Raw genomic sequence first — 22,326 nt, forward strand, 5'->3', positions numbered from 1 at the left:
GACGGACTGTATAATTGTTCAACACATGGGGAGACTTGTCTCTATTTGTCTGATATAAGAGAAATATTTTTTATTTATTTACCATATTATTAAGAGAAACGGGACTGTACATTCGTGTTTGTTACATTTTACAAACGGAATGAAAAGATCAGATTTTTCATTACAAACGCAGAAAGTAACCTCTGCAGATAGGCATACGCTAAATCATAACGTTTTTAATCACGTGTTTACTTGAAAGCAAACATAAAACCCTGCAATCCTTAATGTTATGCTTTCAATTTAATACGATCTTTCCCAGATGTCACGATAGGCCAAAGTATCTAATAATTGTCTTTATATGATAGTTTTGACTTTGATACGATGCGATATAGGTTCTTGCCAATTTTTCAACTACAAGTGCCCCATTATTTTACGATTGTGTTTGCGGTATCTGTCATTGATTGAGCAATTGTCTGAGAACTGCAATCACCATAATTTCTGTCATAAAATATTTTTCCTGCTTTGTCAGATTGCAATACGAACTAACACGATTAACGTTGATGACAATCGCTTGCAGTGTATATGTATATCGTCGAAGCATGCTCCCTCGATTTGCACGATTCACATCAATACCAATCTAGGCAAAAACATGATTGTGCAAAGGTAACAACAGGGTCAATAAGTTTGGCACTCGAACTTTGTACATCCGCCATTAAGGCGATACCTTCAACCACTTTGTGACGAAGGCGTTTATAATACGTCGTTGTGTGACAACTGGGGTCAATGCATGAGCGTAAAGTGAAGACCAAACTTGCTATTGATTTTTTGTGTGTAAAAAAGTCACTTCAACCCAGCTTAGGTGGAAATGTCCCTCTCTGATAAATCTGTGAGAACATACATTAAGCAAATTTTTTCAAGTACGGGCTCAGATATGAACGTACATGTATTTACAAACAACAAGAACATTAGCATTTCGTGGTATTAATCAACAATATTATTCAAACAAAATAATTGTATGCATGTATATGTAAACAAAATTATAACACACTTTGCAAGATATACATTAATAAAGTTGATAAATAAAATGTCATTGCAGTCCGTTGCTTTTGCTGAAATCGCGATTGCCGTATCCTGACACCAACCTCTGTCCTAACTCTATCTGACCATGTCGGTGAAGTCAAACATGAAAAGGTAATACATTGTACTATGTTTATTTTTGATAAATGGTAGTTTCATTAGCTGTAATGTTGAAGCTCTCACCAGTCCTTTTCACATACTGAGTTGACGAATTCTAAAACATAGTTAGAAAGGTTAATCGTTTCAATTGTAAAGTATTTGTAAAGTAATAATAACGAAGGATACATTTGTATCAATATTCTACTGTATTAAATAATGTTAACATAACATTGACCTTACGATCTACAAACAGCTTATTATAAATCAAAATTAAATCATTAAAAACAAGACTATTGCCAAGCAATATATGTCCCCTACCGGCTTCACCATTGTCAGATTTTTTTTATTTGTTTCCATAGCAACCAGAATTTTTGACGTAGAAACAAAATGAAATGACGTGCATAATTTCCATATTGCCATCTATCCATGTTTCAAGTTTCATGAACAAATATGTAGAACTTTTAAAGTTTTCGCAGGATACAGAAAAGTGTGACAGACAGGCAGGCAGACAGGCAGGCAGGCTGGCAGGCAGGCAGGCAGGCAGGCAGGCAGGCAGGCAGGCAGGCAGGCAGGCAGGCAGGCAGGCAGGCAGGCAGGCAGGCAGGCAGGCAGGCAGGCAGACAGGCAGGCATGCAGGCAGGCATGCAGGCAGACAGACAGACAGACAGACAGACAGACAGACAGACAGACAGACAGACAGACAGACAGACAGACAGACAGACAGAGCGCAAACCATAAGTCCCCTCCGGTGAAACATTTTGGTTCGCATTAAATTAACTAAAATGAAACACGTATTTTATTGCAACTAACTAGTAAATATTACACAAATCGCACAAGCGACGCACAGAACGAATCTTGATTGCCATTACAAATTTTAAATCCATTTCAGCTTGTCGGTTTAAACAATTTCATCAAGTTCAGTTCCTATAAAAGACAAAACAATAAAAAGAAATCTTTCCTCACCTTCGAAGCTTATTTTACCGTCCCCGTTTGTATCTGCCTCTATAATAAGTTGGGTTACCTCCTCATCTGTGATTTCGACCCCTTCACTTCTTAGAACCGTGCGTATCTCTTCTCCTAAAAGTATATTAAGTCGTTTAGTCTTGTCAACTTCTCTATGATCATTCAGTTTATTAGACGAGTTAATAATTGTAAATGAGCCGCGTTCTTGGAAAACGGGGCAAAACGCATGTGCGTGAATTGTCGTCCCAGATTAGCATGGGCAGTCTGCACAAGCTTATCAGGGACGACACTTTCATATGTTATGGTATTTTTCGTTTTAATGAAGTATCTACAACACGCAACTCTTGGTAAACTGTTTATGCGGAACGCGTCGTCCCTGATTAGCCTGTGATGACTGAAAGGCTTATTTGACACGACATTTTACGCACGTGCATTTGTACCCAAATTCTTAGAGCGCGACAATCGCCTTAAGCATTGCAGCTTTTCATAAAAGTGATGATATGAATATAAATATATATATGAATCTATCTATTAAGTTTGTTAACATAAGACGACATCAAGTTGATACTTTTTTGTTTCGTTTCATCGTGCCGCATTATGTTGCAGTTGTGTTGCTGTGGTAAACATCTATGAATTTGTAACCTCATGTCGCCACAGTCGGCCGTCATATTTTCCCAATGGTGTGATGCATATCTTGTTAAAATATCAATGAACTCGGAATTCAAGTAGAGCTGCACGTTTTTAGTGCATATAAGGGTGTGTGGAGGTGGCAGATTACAAATTTGCAATTGTTGAAAAAAAGTTTGATGACTTCGGAATTCTTTCGCAATTTAATGCACTTCTGGTTGCGTTTGCAACTTTTTATTTGTAATTTTCGTTGACTATAATTTTCTTTTTTTATTAAGATGTCAAAATTAACGCCTTTGAATCGGCGCATGACATTGCCGACAATCGTGTTAAAAATATCGGACGTTTTTTATACAGCGTTGTTATATTGTAGGAACATCAACAATCCACATTATATATATGAATGTTTCCCACAAAATGTTTTGAAATTTTCACGCATTTGCCTTTTTGGCAGATTGATCGAAATCTCCGGGCTACAGAGCGACTGCATTTATGTAAGCGGGTCCTTATTTATTTATGATATCATTTGATTATTTTTTTGTATTTTTTTCATCCCCATGATGTTTTCTTAAATAAAAATATAAAGACCCTGCCATTCAAATTTGATGGTATAAACACATATACAAGTAAATATCGACGACTATTTTTGCTTAGCACGAACACTTTAAATACAGGCTTACATGGATTTAGAATGTCAAAGCCTCGTTAAATAAACTTTACTTTGTTCAACACTTACCCTGCATTCAATATATTTGGCATATAAATGGCATACGACTATGAAAACAGGGTAGAAAGCATGTAAAATAGCGCTGTTAAATGTACTGTGCGAAAATTTAGAGTTATTAATTATTGACTTAAATCGGCATGTCCGATCGTATTAAGTCACGAAAAATAGTTATTTTTGCTAAAAGGGGGGATTTCCGAAAATTTAAAGTGTCCAAAAGCTAAGAATAATTAAGGTAGTTGTTTTGTGTGGTCTTCATAGCCACCACCTCACCTGTAATGAAACCGTCTCCGTCTTTGTCAAATCGCCGGAACTGCAACTGTAGCTGCTTGGTTTTGAAGTTGGCAATGATCAGCCGTGGTGCCATGAGTCGCTCAAACTCGCGATACTCTATGAAACCGTTTCCTGGAAAACCAAAATCGCGGTTGATTTAAGAATTTTGTTTAATAAATAATAATAATATAAAATAAATAAAGTAAAGTAAACAGGTGACATCACTTGCGATTACATAATGCAAGTTGAATGTATCATGCATGTTATCTAGGTTCGGGAAAGGCATACATAAAAAAACACAATGTTTCGTTTAATTGCTGTTTTAATATCTAACAATCTATCATCTTAAATAACATATAATATTATTGGTTAGATAAAAACTATCAATTGAAGCAAAATAATGAAAATGGGTAAGATTTAAAAGCCGAAAATGTTATCTGAAAATTAACAAATTAACAATTAAGGTACAGTCACTTTTGCAGTAATCCAATGTTATTAATACAGCAGTAAATAAACGGCGAATTAAGCAAATAAGTAAGGGATCGTCACAGCAAATTGCTTCTCCTCATTTTAGACTTCTTTGTTTCTTTTATTTTTGGCGGAGATTATGTCAGGTAAAGAATGATTAAACGAGGGCTTTAAAACGAAAAAACAATCTGCGAATGCAGATCCAGATCTGTATTTGCAATAAAGATTTCGTCGAAGAGCTGTCTATTGAGTAAGCAATACTTTATCATCACAATTTACATGGGAAATAAGATCACAGAGCTAATATTGACTATGTAGCTTACTGTCCTTGTCGGCCTCTTTGATCATCGCCTTGAGCTCGTCACGTGACAGCAGGATTCCCAACTTCCGGCACGCCATATTGAGATCGCGTTCACCTATCCGCCCGTCCCTGTCCAGATCTATGGCTTGGAAAGATTTTTTCAGTGCTGGTGTATTGTAAATAAAAAAAAGCAGCTGCTGGAATCGACTATGAATACGTTAAAACTAACAGCAATGCCACACTAGAGGTATGATGGCGTTACATTCAATCAGAGTGTAGAAACATATATGCACAGCTCACTGTTTCCTATCGAATATGGTTGCACCAAGAACTTGTTGAATCACCCGATTAAGTCTCGATTAGCCACATGCCTCCATATGCTATCGAACTATTGCTAACTAACCACATCTGTGTCTGCTGCTGTCTTTTAAATATAAACAAAGCGAAACTCTGATATACATGTTTCCGATCAGTAAACATTGATCTTCATGTTTACATACAAAAGGGCACAAAAACCAATATATATGCAATACATTTTTTGATCTCATAATGTTCCTAATATTTACCATAAAATGTACTGCGTTGTTTTAATCGATGTAATATGTTATTAATAACTGCTATATTTAAGACGTGATATGTCATTATTAACTTGTATAATCAAGACTTTTAAGCTTATTTAATATCCTCATTAGAGTCATTCCGATAGCTAAGTCCCTTTAGCACTGAACAGAAGAGAAGCAAATTATTAGAACTAAATTTATGTAAGAATACAATATGCATATATTAAAGCGTAAAAAAACAAACAACTATTTTTTCGTAACTGTTTTATATATTGTATGACATTACTAATTTCGATTATTTCTCTTTTCGTGTGGTAAGATTATAATTAATGAACATAGTTTCTCATGTAGCAACGCTGCATTTCACAGCTATATTGTTCTAATAATCTACTAGACGCTATCTTACTTTTGATTTGTTCTTCTGTTAAGGTTTCTCCAGTCATTTGCATTGCCTTCTCCATTGCTGAAAATTGTATTAATATGCATACAAATTTCAAATATAGATGCATCGGTGGTATAATTGTAATTACAGTTTTTTTTCAAGTAAATACTGTTTTTAAAAATAATAAGATATGTGTTTTTCAGAAACACTATGCCCCTTTCTGCGCCGCTTTGAAGCTATATATTTAACCTTTAACCTCGAAGGATGACCTTGACCTTTCACCACTCAAATTGTGCAGCTCTATGAGATAAACATGCATGCCAAATATGAAGTTGCTATCTTCAATATTGCAAAAGTCATGGCAAAATGTTAAAGTTGGAGCAAACAAACACACAAACCAACCAACCAACAGACAGGGCAAAAACAATATGTCCCCCAACACTATAGTGGGGGACATAAAAATGACCTTATAAGTACCGCGTAATAAATTTAACAAAAGTTTTAATATATAATAATTATCGTTGTAAACTGTACTTAGGAATTGATAAATGGAGTGATGTCAGACGAATTAATTACTTTATAGTCCAGAAGTAAAACGTGTTATGGTTTAATATTTCTTACATAAAACCATTTTTCGTATATACACGTTTGTGTATTTAAACAATTAATTACTTAAATCGACACTTAGAGCAGTCTTTCTAAAATTAATGTTAATTATATTCAAAAATATTTTATTTCTTGGATTCCTTTTAAATGGCATGATTAATTTAGTAAAGTAATATTAACATTTGTTTTATAACATTACGAATGTCTGATATTTAGATTTAACAATAGCAACGTACTTGTTCTTTGCAGAATTATCCACAATATATCTTTACTCCCGAATCATTATTTAGCAAATGTACCCTTAAGTCACTGAAAAAGCCTTAACGTGTGTATCAATAAAAAAGGAGGTATTAATAATAAATTCGATTCCTTTACCTACATTGAAAGGACGTGACATAACGATACGTAGATGGCACAATGGTATTGAATTACATTTTAATTTAAAGGTACCGTAAGCCCACATGGAGTGTAATATAGTCGGGACTATTCATTTCCGTATTTAAACATCCAATGTTTACAATTTGGGCTTTGACACGACTCTATCGAAAGAGGCTGTACACAAAGGATTTCTGAAATGTGGTTTATTTCTGAAGTTGGACATATTAATTTCATAGTCGAAAATGAATGTTACAATAAATGCCTGCATTAACGTGCAATGTTTCAGTCTATAATGTACCCCGTTTTATATATTCACACATTTTGAAACTACTGATTTCTGTGAAGTAATTCCCCAGAAGAAGAACGCGACGACGACACAATACAACAACAGCAGTTAGAGTACAACCAGTAACAGCAAAACAAGCAACAGCAAAAACAGAAAACAACAGACTTTCAGACAGTTATTACAATTACATCTTCGGCCACTCGCGCATGTGAATCTTTAATGAATAGTCAAACAATACTGTTTAAACCATATTCAGTCATTAAAAAAAATCTATACCATTTTAAACTCAACTGTTGTTTTGCACGTCTACATGACTGATCACTCCTTTAACAGCCACTTAAACAAATATAATTCAAGTAGTAGCCATTGTGTTTTGACTGTTCTCTTTGATATTATCTTAAGGTATTGGCCAGGTCTCATTTATGGACATGCATATGTCGATCATTGAGCAAATATCTTCGTGTTTAATCGTTAGTTGACTCATAATGGGTTTATGTATTTGTTACGCGCGGAATAGTATTTCTTACTTGAACTATTCAATAAAGGATTAAATACAATTATTGTATGGCCCGCGTCATGCGAAAATGGGTCTATTTATATATTTGGTTGCATATGTAAAATTCTAATTGCAATACATTTCTACAAAGTTTTAAGTGATGATTATCCAGTCCCTTATTCAGTTTGAATAACGCGTCTTCTTCATCTTGGATGCCAACGGTACATCCCGCGATCTTCGAAATTGCCACCATATTAAAGGTCGTGATAAACGACAAAATAGCCCTGGTCTTGGTGGTAACCAGTCCTTTTTGTTCCGAAGACAGTGCACCTGGTTACTTTTTTCCACAAAAACTGGTTATCATAACGCCCAAAACTATTTAGAAATGTACGTAAATTTCTACATATTTTTAATACCCAACCTACATTTAAAATGCTTTTCATTGATATATTGGTCTCTTTGGTTCATTTTATTTGTATGTGTGTGTGTGTAAGAAAAAGGTAGTTCTTTCTTCGACTTGAAAAAGGAATAAGGAACCAGTTCATTATTCCCTTTTCAATCCGAATAAGGAACTAGGTTATCATTAAAAGAAACTTATAAGAGATGTACTGCAATTAATGTTTGTTTATACCCAACCTACATTAACAATGATTTCCATTGATTTATTGGTCTCTTTGGTTCATTTTGATAGTTTGTTTAGTATGAAAGAACCAGTTCCTTATTCCTTTTTCGCACTGAATAAGAAAATGTCTGTGTTATTCTTAAATAATACTAGGTAGAAACATAATGCATTAAATATTGTTAACTTCAAACCTACATAAACCATGATTTTCATCGACATTTAATATTATTTGGTTAATTTAAATTCATGTTTTAGTAAGGCAATATTATTTCCTTATTATTGTCTTCATAATACTTGTTTTCAGCGTGTATCGTCACATAGAATATAAAAGAAATATGACAGAATACGCCCATATAACATATTCACGCTTAAATAACCCACACACCATCTAAAATATAACATAGCCGAAAGTTATCGCCAAAACTACAGGCTTCCGAATAAGGAAGTAACTTTACGCCCAATTCCTTATTCAGAGGCCATAATTTCGGATACTTTACTTCGGATCATTTTAGAATAGCACAGCTTTATATTCGTTATTATTTGCGATCTTTTGTGTAAGATTTGTTACTTATATCTCTGGTACAGTTCTTGAAGTCTTATCTGACCCTGAACTTTGATCAAGACGATAAAATAGCTGAAAACTGAACATGTTGAAGATATCGTGTTCCGTTTTCATACGAAAACTGTAACGAAGGGATATGATTAAGAATGCAAAATGATTTCAACACGTCTCCATAAAAGAAAGACTGCACCGGAAGCAGCGCTCTAAGTGCCTCTATAAGACTGAAAGGTTTCATCGAAATGCCTCAATATTTTATTTTATAATTGAAACGAAAAAGCGCACAACCTAGCTGTAAAAGTGTGTTTTCTTCTGATATATTTTTAGTGCGAATACGCGTTTTCTCGCTAATGCAGACCGACAGTACATTCGGCGACTTTCAACCTCGGCACAAGACGAATGACTATGTTCCTGACAGAGTTGTCATCAGTGCGACGTCACTGATGTCACAATAAAGCAGAGCAGGAAGCAGAGGCCACGGTGCCTCTATTAGACTGGACAATTTCATCGAAATCCCTCTGTATTTCGTTGTTGCTGTTATTTTTATATATTAAACACCAAAACTAACATAGCTGTAATTGGGTGGTTTTATTTCAGTAGATTTTCTATCTCCGAAAGCGCGTTTCCTCGCTCTATGATACCTACGTTACATCCGGCCACCTTCAACATTGGCGCACGATTAAAAGTCGTGACAACCGATAAAATGGCACTGTTCTCGGTGGTTATAAGTGATATATATAGATTTGCAACTGGGTACGCTTTCCTTATTCAGCCGCGAAAACAGCACTAGGTTATCATTACACAAGAATACTAAAAAGAAATCTACTGTAAATAATACATATTTTTTATTCCCAACCTACATATACAGTGATTTTCCTTGATTTATGCGTCTCTTAATTAATATTATTTTATTTGTTAAGTAAATACCAGTTGCTTATTCGATTTGAATATGGAATGAGTGATGTATTGGACGTCATCATTGATGACGTTCATTCGAACGAATGATAAAGGGGGCTAAGTTTCGTTAAGTTGAGGCATATAGCCGCGATTTGAGCGCCTTGAAAACTGGCCGAACACGTTTGCTGAAATTTGACATGTATATGGACAAGAATGCTATCTACCTGTTGGCATAGGCGTTATACCTGGCAAAAATCAAGTTTTCGAGTATTTTGTGTTTAAATACTTTTATGGGAAAGGGCACGCGCACAGATAAACATTGTGACGTCACTTCACAAACAGCGTTAGACATCCGCCATCTTGTAACGCGACAAAGAAACTCAGTGTTATTAGTTCAATAAGCACAGAAAATATGATTGTGTTTAATTATCATTAATACAAATGTCTATATTTTGTGCAGCGGATGTTTATTCAGACGGATACGACAGAATTACGTAAGTATCATTGTGTACTTTACAGTAGATTTTACTACGGAAGAAATTTATTATATCTCACTCAGTCACTGACAAAATGAGCTTGACACATAAACAACAACCGGATCGGATTTACATCCACATAATATTGTGCGAATCCGATGCTATTCAAATTACTAATGTTTGATAACGTTTGATGAATTCGTTATATCAATATGCATTAACTTTCAAGGGGAATAATTATAATTGAAATGTGCGATTCAATGACAGTGTTATATTGGGATAATTAGTCGTTTAGCCGTAACAGATAAGTATTTAGTTTGTTGTGTTTCATTTTCAACATAGTTTTACCGTTTTTTACTTAAAGTAAAACAGTTCAGTCGTCATTATATCTTGAATTTTAAATATTGAAATACATGTCGGATATTTCATATTTTCGGACGTTGCTACGTAAGCTAGTTGTCAACATAATTATTAAGATACATATTTACCTTTTACCATACAGTTGTGCAGCTGATGTCTAATTAATGACGCGCTGTTTAATGTCAATAATGTTTTTCTGCCCGTGATGATAATAAGTCTTTAAATCAACAAACCCCAGCAATGTCAATGGTCTGTCAACATTAGAAAAATATTAGCTAAAGAAACTTCAGCGTACAATTTATATGGTATTGACATACCTGTACTCTGAAGCCAACTCTGTATCGAAAGTCAACCAGAGTCGTAACATATTTATGTCACGCTATAAATCAAAGAATACTCATTTTCTTGGATACATTTCTACATATATTGGTGAATGAATATAAATTACTGCATCGAGGAATGTTTTAAGGTTTAAATGTTTCAAATGCATCTAACAATAGATGAAAATAACTCTCATCAGTCTGAAATTCACAATTTTGAAGCCATTGTCGCTTTGTCCAAGACTAGTTTTCATTTGGATACTGTCGGATCATCCTTGACATCTTTTGCTAATATTGTAAACATTGCCTTTGTTTTCTGAAATCTATTATTTGTGATTAACAACATACGTCTGGTGGATTATAAAACTGATTTCAGTGTGAATCGGGTAGTTTTAAATATTTACTTTGAGTTTGTATTTACACTACAATTTGTTAACAACACAAGCCAGAATATTCTAAAATACCGGGAAATGTCATTCTGAATTTGAAAACACTTGAGCACATGGTATACAAATATACAAATACAAATTTTATTTTAAGTCAGTTTGTACATAACAAGTATAACATTAACATCTACATTTTCACAACAATAACACGTATACTGAAAGCGCTTGGACAAAGCGGAAAGAATCCGGGTATTTCGGACGAGGGTATTTCCGGGACAGATTTACTCAATATGCAAAGGAAAAATATGATATGCCTAATCGACAATTTCAATTGGGTTTCGGAACGCATGGTTTTATTTTTCTATGCGTAATCGGCAATTTTACATTGGGTATTTACACAAATGTGCACCTAATCTGTAGCTCTGTTACAGTAATCTGTGAAACAACGTCATTAATATAACAAAAAATATGTTTGACCACAACGGTGGCTAATAATGTTTAGGAAAAATTACCAACAATATAGATTTATCTATAACATAACATGTTAGAATTTTATCATGCATTTATAATCACTCATAATGAGATTTCAATATACAGTTACATGCATAGACAGTTTTTTTTAAGCCAGTGCCTTTTGAATTCAGAAAATAAGCAAGATAAACCATAAAATTGGGAAAAATAGATAGTAAACCATAAAATGGAGAAAAATGAGGCATTATTAATATGATTATAAATAACAGAATCACAATAATATTGTTTTTAAGTGCATGATTTAGTGCATTTTTAAATTTATATTATAAAATGCTGCTTGAATTTCTTTTTACCTTTCATATGTAAAAAAAGAAATATCATCTGCTAGTGCAAAATATGACTGGTCATTTCGTAGCAAAAGAGAAGAAAATAAGTGCATTAAATAAATGAATTAATATTTTTGTATCTGGAATAGTTGTATTTTAAATTGATCCTCCACCCTATTATGGCCGAATAAGGGCTAAATTGCTTTCCAACTTGAAATGAAAAGGCATATTGGTTGATCGTGTAGCGTTTATGTGCAAAATTTGAGGGCCAATTGATAAAGCTTGTTGATGCCAAAACAGGTAATAATAATAATTTATTATCAGGTACATGTACACAAGCAAATAAGTATATTTAACCCTTTCAGTGCGGGAACCAAATTTTAAAGGCCTTTGAAAACAGTTTGGATCCAGATGAGACGCCACACAACGTGGCGTCTCATCAGGATCCAAACTGTTTGCTATTCTGATAGTATTCTTTGATAAAAAATCGAAGAAAATGCTAATTTTAGAAATTCAGCAGACGACATTTTAGCAGACGACAAATTTCCCAGCATGCAAAGGGTTAAGATGCTTAAGGTGTGGAAGACTCATAATCAGGTTTGGTGTCCCTCAAACCCTAAGCGTCTTGTTATTTCTTATGCAGTTTGTATAGATAGTGCCACATCCTGACACGTAAAGCTTGTGCTTTGTTGGCAGCGTTAGTTGGCTGTTAACAGGTTCATTGTGGTTATCTCCACCATCAGTCTGTCCGTCTGTCCTAGCCACTATCTCTTACACCATAAGCACTAGAACCATGAAACTTAAACACATGGTAGCTATGAGCATTATGTGCGACCCTGCACTATTTGGAATTTTGATCTGACCCCTGACCTCGCAAACCAAATAATGTTTCTTTAAAAAAATCTATGGCGGTAAAAAGTTAATGTGCAACGTCGCGGAAAATATTATACTTGACGACGTCATACAATGATGCGACTTTTAACAATTTAAGATTTAAAATTAAATCACATTAATGATTTAACAATGAGTTTTGATAATATAAATGCCATTGAACAGAAAATTGACATAAATGTGACCATATATTAATATTTGTACAAAATAGCCGACAACAACCGATTAAGTGTTAAAATTCCCGGGTACATTTTAGTATATTTACCGTACCCAGGGTACGAGCCTTACTAACTGTATTATTATTATATCTCACCGACTACAAGGTACCTTTACCTTGTTGTGTTTATCAACCTGGAATTTATGTAAAATCCGGCTTTCTTTACTTTTATTTTTCATTCATTTGATTAAGCAATTGTTGACGTATCTCGTGGAACATTATTTGAATCTTGGGATTTTAATGGCGACAAGCTGTGTCAATTTATTTTAAAAACAAATCTAAGATTTTAAGTTTTGTGTGTTTGTCATGCATAATTCAGTGTTTTCCAAAAAAAATTGAGTAGCCAGTTATATGGCCAGCAACAATGCAGTAAAACTAAAGCATTTGTGACATTTTACTTGATATACTTGGGGAAAGTAGTTGGCGTCTAGAGTAAATGTAACCGGCGAAATGGCCCGCTGCCGGTCTTACAGAGAACACTGATAATGGTAAACTAAATTAAAAAAACTCGCTGCGACTGGATTACGGGTTTGTAAAATTGTTTTTTGGGTCATAATATGGTTAGCATTCAATACAAATGTTATTATAAAGTATTGTGGTTTAAAATTCATTTTGAGAATAGGATGGAAGAACAGAAAATGAAAGGGTATACAGGGATGAAAATTAGTGGTTTCCCGTGAGCCCAGGACAAGTAGTTTTGGCCTGGGCAACTCAATTTCCAAAGTTGATAGTCTGGCCGGGCAACTTGTTTTTTTTTTAAAGCTTAAAACAATTCAGTGCAATAAAAATTGAATAACAATTGACCACCATGGATCAATACTAGTTAAATAACATTCATTATTTAGGAATAGGAAATAATTAAATTCAGGCTCATAATAAAACATCAAACATTGAGTAGTGCAATGTCAGCAAATTTATTTAATTATCTATTATTTTATTAAAAGAAAGTATAATATACACATGTACATATTTCTGGGCTCGTTATTCTTTATCTGGGCAACCAAAATACTAAAGATGGTTGCCAGTGCAGGCAACCAATAGTAATAAGTTAGTTTTAATCAATGAAATATCATTGTAACTTTATTGTTATAAGCATTGCATTAAAGTTGTGATTGAGGTAAGCTTGTTGTTAATAATATAGTATATTTACTTTTTAGCTCGACTATTATATATGAAATATATAAAGTGGAGCTATCCTACTCACCCCGGCATTGGCGTTAGCGTGCAAATGTTATAGTTTGCGTACCACCCCAAATATTTCCTATGTCCCTTGACATATTGCTTCCATATTTTGCATATTTCTTAACCAACATGACCCCAACCTCAATACAAGAGCAGACAACTGTATCACTTGCATTTTATAAGAATTATGACACTTTTTCCATGTAGAATATGCATATTATTGATAACTCTACAATGTTCGAAATTCGCACTAGCCCGGAGCTAGTTGATCTTGTTTCGGGCTACTGAATTTCAATGGGTACTAGCCCGATTGGGCTATTGATTTTTCGAACTTTTGAAATTAAAAATGCTCAAAAATATTATTTTCATCCATCGTTTGAACCATACCTTAGAGGGTTTATTTAGCTTCGTATCGCGTTTCCTCACCCTTCCGATTATGTTGACATGATGAGAGTTTGAATGACAATTTTTTTTTGATACTGTGCAAATAAAATGCGGATCTACCCAGGTTGTTCAATTTGCTGTACTTTCAGAAAACCATACAAGTCTACAAATGTTTTAAATGTCCGCCATCTTGGATTTGTAATGATCTATTGACGAATTAACGCATTGCAATATCATATTTTAATAGAATATGTCAACCAAATTATATATTGATAGCGTAGTTGCTTGGTTACTTTTTACTGGTTTTCAGTTTTGGCAGTCAAACGTTATGCATATTTTATTTCACGTGCAAGGACTTACATTGATTGTTTTTGGACAGTTGTTTCCGGATACGGTATTATCTGTCGATTTTAATTTATTTTCGACATTCTTGATAAAAAAATATCTAGAATGATGAATACACATGCGATGTTACGGATGGTCTGGTTGATAATTTTTCACATTGTACTCACCAGAATTGGACCTAGAAAGACTATAATAAAAAACAGTAAGCTAGGGGGAGGAGACACTGCCCTCTATTCGCTTTATCATACGGCCTAAGACTTTCGGCTAAATGTTTCGGATTTCAAATTTGGGACAATTGACATCTAAAATTATTTACAGACTGGATATAAACCTTTGCATCTTGACTGCATGTAAGGTATTGATTGACGAATATCGTCATACATAAATATTATAATCGTATTGTGTCATTGAAAATGAAATATTATAATAACATTTCCAGTTAATTGGGATCAACTGTTTGTTGCAATCCTCATCAATTACACCCTACCTGCAATAAAATCTACCCAGAACCGCAAAAATATAAACTTATTTTAAAAACTTGTGATAAACAGTTCGGGTTAGTAAACTTTGGTTCGGGCTAGTGAAAAATTCCATCTGGTAGCCCGAACGGGCTAGTGGTTTCAAATGTGAAATTCGCACACTGACTCTTTGTTAAAGTGTGCGTACCACCCCAAATATTTCCTATATCCCTTGATATATTGCTTTCATATCTTGAATAATGTTAACGTGCATATTTTGTATTAACGTCTTGTTATTGTAGTGTACATATTTTTCGGATTTCGGACAGCCCATTCATTGAGTATTATTGTTGTGGTTTTGTGAGTACTCTTCATGTAAAATACTGCTGTTTAGATGTTCATTTTTAGTCGTATATATATCAGGATTCAATACCTATACCTTAGTGAAAATGGCATCGGAAGAACATTTGTTCATTGTACTAGATAAAAGTAAACATTATATCTATCCATCTTATTGTTTATTGCAGTTTCAGTAATATTCTGTCTAAAAATGATTTCAACATGATATAATTATAAATCATGGCTAGGAAATGTGTATATATGAAGCAAAAATTAAAAATAGATGGTTCATTTTTTCCCATTTACATGTATGTATATTTATCTATGTATACATCTTTTGTTGTAAACAGTTATGCGACATGTCGGGAAACGCCCAGGACAAATATATCGACGTAATGATTTTTTCACTTATGTGGGTGTATGTTGGCTCCACTTCACACGATACAGTCATTGTAGTTTAATTGAAAAATGCATCTTACAATGTGAGATGAGTTCTGGGTTCAAGCCCCAGCAGTGGCCTATCAAGTGTGAAATATGGAGCCATTATGATTAAATATACACAGTTATCTTTTTAAACAATACAATTAAATATAAGGAATAATGTTAAAGGGGAATTGCTGCTTAGCTATTTTTGACATTGAATAACAGGGTTTATATACACCCCAAGGATAAATGCTTCTAAATTTGTAAAAAAAACAAAAAACAAGTCGAAGTGTGCAGAATATTAAACATTTGCAACTTTCTGATGTCTAAAAGTCATCAAATGCCACTTGAAGTTTACTTTTTTTTTGTACAAAATAACCCATTTTGTGCTGTCCATTATCGGTTAATGTTTTACGCTGTCAGGTCCAGAAGCGCTCATTCTGTAGCATGTTTGGACCATAATGTATAATGCGACCAAGTTTCAGCAGATTCAGCCCAGTGGTTCTGATTTTATACGCTGTGCCTAGCTTTTATTGAGTATAAGTACTATTACTCACTGATTTATGCATATGAGCTTGGCTGTTTTCGAACAAAACCTGAGGTTTTGTCATAGCAAGCTCATTGTGTCATGAAGTGTCTTTTCGCCATCCGGCGTCCGCCATGCTAAAACCTTAACATGAACCCATTGTACCCACATATTTTTTCGTACCCATTTTTTTCGTACCCAAATATTTTTCGTAATCAAATGTTTTTCGTACCCAAATTTTTTTTGTACCCATTTTTTTCCTACCAAATTTTTTTTTCGTACCCATTTTTTTCGTACCCAAATTTTTTCGTACCCAATTTTTTTTTTCGTACCCATTTATTTCGTACCCAAATTTTTTTCGTACCCAATTTTTTTTCGTACCCACATGTTTTCGTACCCAAATTTTTTTTCATACCCTTTTTTTTGTACCCAAACTTTTTCGTACCCACTCTTTTTCGTACCCACTCTTTTTTTTTAACCCAAAATTTTTCGTACCCAATTTTTTTCGTACCCAAATTTTTTTCGTTCCCATTTTTTTACTACCCAAATTTTTCGTACCCAAATTTTTTCATACCCAATTATTTTTTGGTTCCCATTTTTTTCGTACCCAATTTTTTTTCGTATCCAAACGTTTTCGTACCCACATTTGTATATTCTTACCCATTTATTTTTTTCGTACCCAAATGTTTTTCGTACCCAATTTTTTGGTCGAAATAATCGGTTTTCAATTTGATTTGATCTCCCCACTCATTCCATCCCGCGAAACCCTTAAGGTGTCGCAACTCTGTATGGAATGAGTGATGTATTGGACGTCATCATTGATGACGTTCAATCGAACGAATGATAAAGGGGGCTAAGTTTCATTAAGTTGGTGCATATAGTCGCGATTTGGGCGCCTTGAAAACGGGTCGGTTAATTTTGCTGAAATTTGACATGTATATGGACAAGAATGCGATCTACCTGTTGGCGTAGGCGTTATACCTGGGAAAAATCTAGTTTTTGATGAAATCACGAAAAAATTTCGCAAGTTTTACATAACCGGATTTACAAAATGCGTTATGTGGATATACCGATACCCTACCGAAATATCCGAAATCAAACTTTCATAAAAACAATGTTTCATTAGTTATTTCAGTGTATTTCGCAACAATCTATATTAAAATACGCAGTTTTTCGATAAATAATCAATATTAATGGGGATTTCGTGGGATCTCGGGGATTCCTGGGGATTTTGGTAATTGCGGGAATGTCGGTATTTTTTCACACACGTCAAAATGGCCGACTTCGACAGAAAGAACGCTTAAAAGTATTTACAAAATAACATCATCACAAACGATGTAAAGTGAACGCTACTTATCCGTTTTGTAGATCAGTATACGATCAATTGGAAAACACTAGCATTTGACATAAAAAAACGCCAGTGGATATGGAAATCTTCATCGTTGGAAATAGCAGACGGCGTCGACCAATGGCTGTCAATACAAGTTCGAAAAGAACGCGAGAAAGTATTAACAAAATAACATAGATGATGTAAAGTGAACGCTAATTCGCTGTTTTGTAGATAAGTATACGATCTATTGAAAAACCATAACATTTGACACAAAAACACCCGTGGATATGGAAATCTTCAGCGTAACGAAATAGCAGACATCGCACGGCGTCTCATCTGGGTCTACGCTGTTTGCCAAGGCCGATAATATAATGAATGGAAATGCACAAACTCAGTAACTGGCAAGCACATATGCATTAGTAGGTTGTTTCGTGATTATTCAGAAACGACTACATAATTCTTTTGGTTCAGCCAGTGCAACTTAACAGAAATAAGTATAAAACGTTTCTACATCTGACAACAATGTGCCAACTTAATACAAGGTAAGTTGTTTACATTATTTAAAATATTGCAAGCTTACAGTACTCAACAATAAACAGCTGGTACAATGTAATATCATCGTTTTAATTTTAATAAGCCCTTGGTTAATTACCCTTTTTAATGTTATGGATCAATGCATCTCTAACACCTTCAATTGACTTGTTCATGAAAAATATACACCCTCAGTGCATGTTATCCCATACACCATCAATCACTTACGAAGGCTCGATTGGTCATTCTCGGCTCGGGTACTACTTACCGGTACATGTACCCCGGGTACTCTTAACTTTACTTACATGTTCCCTGGGTACGGTAAATAAACTTAAACATACCCGCAAATATTAGATTGTATCCGAGTTGTATATCCGCCAAAAATCCGATGTTGTTAAACATGCTACCGATAACGTAAAACAATATTGTTAACCTTAAACAACCTTCTCTTTTAAAAAATCTGCATCAACATGCTTTTTAGTTTGAGTGTTGAGAGGACGTCGTAGGAATAAGCAAGTAATCAAGAATACGTCTCTGTTTCTGCTTTTATTTCCTTCATGTATAATGATGATAAGGATTGACGACTAACATTGACGACAATGATCACAAGCATTTACGACTAACACTGACGACAAGCATTGTTAAATTAACGATTTAATTTGAATAATAAGATTATAGTACAACAGATATGCTTTTCAAAGTATAATATAATAGCATACACTCATTAGAATAAGAGGTTTCATAAATAACATATGAAACATTTTCAATCAATATCGAAATATCTTATTCAATATTTATTATACAGCATGAATTAATTGTTAAAACATAATACCGAATATGGTGTTCCCCATTTAACGGACCTTGCAAACCAAAAAATGTTTCTTTAAAAAAAATCTATGATGGTAAAAAGTGAGCGTGCGATGTCGCGGAAAATATTATACTTGACGACGTCATACAATGACGCGACTTTAAACAATTTAAGATTTAAAATTAAATCACATCATTGATTTTAACAATGAGTTTTGATAATATAAATGCCATTGAACAGAAAATTGACATAAATGTAAACATAATTAATTTTTACAAAATACCCGACAACAACCGATTTAGTGTTTAAATTCCCAGGTACGTTTTAGTATATTTACCGTACCCAAGGTACGAGCCTTACTAACTGTATTATTATTATATCTCACCGACTACAAGGTACCTTTACCTTGTTGTGTTTATCAACCTGGAATTTATGTAAAGTCCGGCTTTCTTTACTTTTTTTTTTCATTCATTTGATTACGCAATTGTTGACGTACCTCGTGGAAAATTATTTGAATCTTTGGATTTTAATGGCGACAAGCTGGAAGTGTCAATTTATTTTAAAAACGAATCTAAGATTTTAAGTATTGTGTGTTTTTCATGCATAATTCAGTGTTTTCCAGAAAATTGAGTACCAGTTATATGGCCGGCAACTATGCAGTAAAAGAAAAGCATTTATGACATTTACTTGATATATTTGGGAAAAGAAGCAGTCATGTAAATGTAAGAGTAAATGTAACCGGCAGAATCGCTGGCTGCCGGTATTTAAAGAGAACACTGATAATAGTAAACTAAATCTCTACGACACGATTACAGCGTTGTAAAATTGTGTTTTGGGTGATAATGGTTAGTAATTCATACAAATGTTATTAAAAAATATTGTGCTTTAAAATTAATTTTGAGAATGGGATGGAAGAACAGAAAATGAAGAGCATACAGGGATGGAAATAAGTGGTTTCCCATGAGCCCGGGGCAAGTAGATTTTGGCCTGGGCAACTCAATTTCAAAAGTTGGTAAACTTGTTTTTTTTTTAATCTTAAAACAATTCAGTGCAATAAAAATTGAAAAACAATTGATCACCATGGATCAATACTAGTTAAATAACATTCATTATATAGGAATAGGACATGATTCAATTCAGGCTCATAATAATACATCATGCATTGAACATGTGTATTGTCAGCAAATGTATATAATTATCTATTATTTTATTAAAAAAATATAATAATATTCACATGTTCATATTTCTGGGCTCGTTATTCTTTATCTGGGCAACCAAAATACTAAAGATGGTTGCCCACAATAGTAAAAAGTTAGTTTCAATCCCTGGCATATCATTGTAACTTTATTGTTTAACTGCATTGCATTAAAATTGTGATTGAGGTAAGCTTGTTGTTTATAGTATATTTACTTTTGAGCTCGACTATTATATATGAAATATATATATAGTGTAGCTATCCTACTCACCCTGGCGTAGGTGCGCGCATTGGAATGTTTGCGTACCACCTCGAATATATTTCCTATGTCCATTGACATATTGCTTTCATACATGTATTTTGCTTCTTAACCAACATGACCCCAATGTATAAACAAAAGCAGATAACTGTATCAAGCATTTTGTAACAATTATGGCCTTTTTTTCACTAAGAATAAGCATATAATTGATAAATCTATTTTAAAGTTTGCGTACCACCTTTAAATTGCCACAACTTTTTTATTATGCTCTCCCCAAATTTTTTAAGGGGGGAGCATATAGTCGCCGCTTCGTCTGTCCGTCCATGCACAATTTTTGTCCGGACTATTTCTCAGCAACTAATGACTGGAATTCAATTTAACTTAATGGGAAGCTTCACTACCAAGAGGAGACATGCATATTATCAGCCGGTTCTGGTCAGATGATTTTTCACAGAGTTACAATGTATGGCCCTATGAAATTTTCCATTAACTGTACATATAACGCGATCTACCTGTTGGCGTATTCGCTATTACTGGGAAAAATCTAGTTTTTGATTAAATCACGAAAAAGTGGTGTTTTTTATTGCACAATCGCTATAAACATGTGGCTTGGCCGGAAGTACATGTAGCCTTAATAGCAACCCCAAGACAATTCACCCCCAGGAGACAATTGACGGGCTAGACAATTCAAATTAGATTTTTCATACCCCAATTTTTCGATTTTCGTAATCATTTTTGTCGTACCCAAATGTTTTTCGTACCCAAATTTGTTCGTACCTAAAAAAAAATTCGTGCCCATTATTTTCGTACCCAAATGTTTTTCGTACCCAAATTTTACGTACCCAATTTTTTTCGTACCCCTTTTTTTTCGTGCCCAATTTTTTTCGTACCCATTTTTTTCGTACCTAAATTTTTGTTCGTACCAAATTTTTTTCGTAACAATTTTTTTTTTTCGTACCCATTTTTTTCGTACCCAAATGTTTTTTGTTCCTAATTGTTTTCGTACCCAATTTTTTTTTCGTACCCATTTTTTTCGTACCAAAATGTTTTTCGTACCCAAATTTGTTCGTACCCATTTTTTTTTCGTACCAATCTTTTTCGTACCCAAATTTGTTCGTACCCAATTTTTTTTTCATACCCATTTTTTTCGTACCCAAATAAAAAATCGTACCCATTTTTTTAGTACCTAAATTTGTTTCGTACCCAAATTTTTATTTGTACACATTTTTTTCGTACCCAAATAGTTTTCGTACCCTATTTTTTTTTGTTTCCTTTATTTTTTTGTACTCTAATTTGTTTTCGTAACCAAATTAGTTTTTTTTCCTGCCCATATTATGTTCGTACCCATTATTTCTTCGTACACAAATTTGTTCGTACCCAAGTTTTTTCGTACCCATATGTCGTACTCAAATTTTTTTCGTACACAAATTTGTTCGTACCTAATTTTTTATTCGTACCCATTTTTTTCGTACCCAAATAGTTTTTCGTACCTTTATTTTGTTTGTACCCTTTTTTTTCGTACTCAAATTTGTTTTCGTACCAAAATTATTTTTTTTTCGTACCCACTGCCCACATATTTTTTCGTACCCAAATTTTTGTCGAAATAATCGGCTTTCAATTTGATTTGATCTCCCCACTCATTCCATCCCGCGAAACCCTTAAGGTGTCGCAACTCTAGTTATTTTAAAAAAATACATGTTTTTCTGTATGGAATGAGTGATGTATTGGACGTCATCATTGATGACGTTCAATCGAACGAATGATAAAGGGGGCTAACTTTCGTTAAGCTGGCGAGAATCGTC

At 34.0% G+C, this 22,326-nt stretch overlaps 1 protein-coding gene across 2 annotated transcripts in view; it reads right to left on the minus strand.

Annotated features, from left to right (window-relative positions):
• Window positions 1–950: 950 nt before the first annotated feature.
• LOC127848280 (calmodulin-like) overlaps window positions 951–22,326 on the minus strand; it is a 29,266-nt gene continuing 7,890 nt past the window's right edge. Inside the window, exons 2-6 of one of the 2 annotated variants that reach the window (XM_052380653.1) lie at window positions 5,478–5,534; window positions 4,534–4,656; window positions 3,743–3,874; window positions 2,119–2,232; window positions 951–1,270 (exon numbers count right to left, since the gene is read on the minus strand). In XM_052380653.1, coding sequence (XP_052236613.1) covers window positions 1,236–1,270; window positions 2,119–2,232; window positions 3,743–3,874; window positions 4,534–4,656; window positions 5,478–5,532 — 459 coding nt within the window. In that variant the 5' untranslated portion in view covers window positions 5,533–5,534 and the 3' untranslated portion in view covers window positions 951–1,235. Of the gene's footprint in view, window positions 1,271–2,118; window positions 2,233–3,742; window positions 3,875–4,533; window positions 4,678–5,477; window positions 5,535–22,326 lie in introns of both variants that reach the window. The other variant, XM_052380652.1, reaches the window with a different exon arrangement.

The sequence above is a fragment of the Dreissena polymorpha genome, chromosome 10, assembly GCF_020536995.1.
Source record: "Dreissena polymorpha isolate Duluth1 chromosome 10, UMN_Dpol_1.0, whole genome shotgun sequence".
NCBI classification, from domain to species: domain Eukaryota; kingdom Metazoa; phylum Mollusca; class Bivalvia; order Myida; family Dreissenidae; genus Dreissena; species Dreissena polymorpha.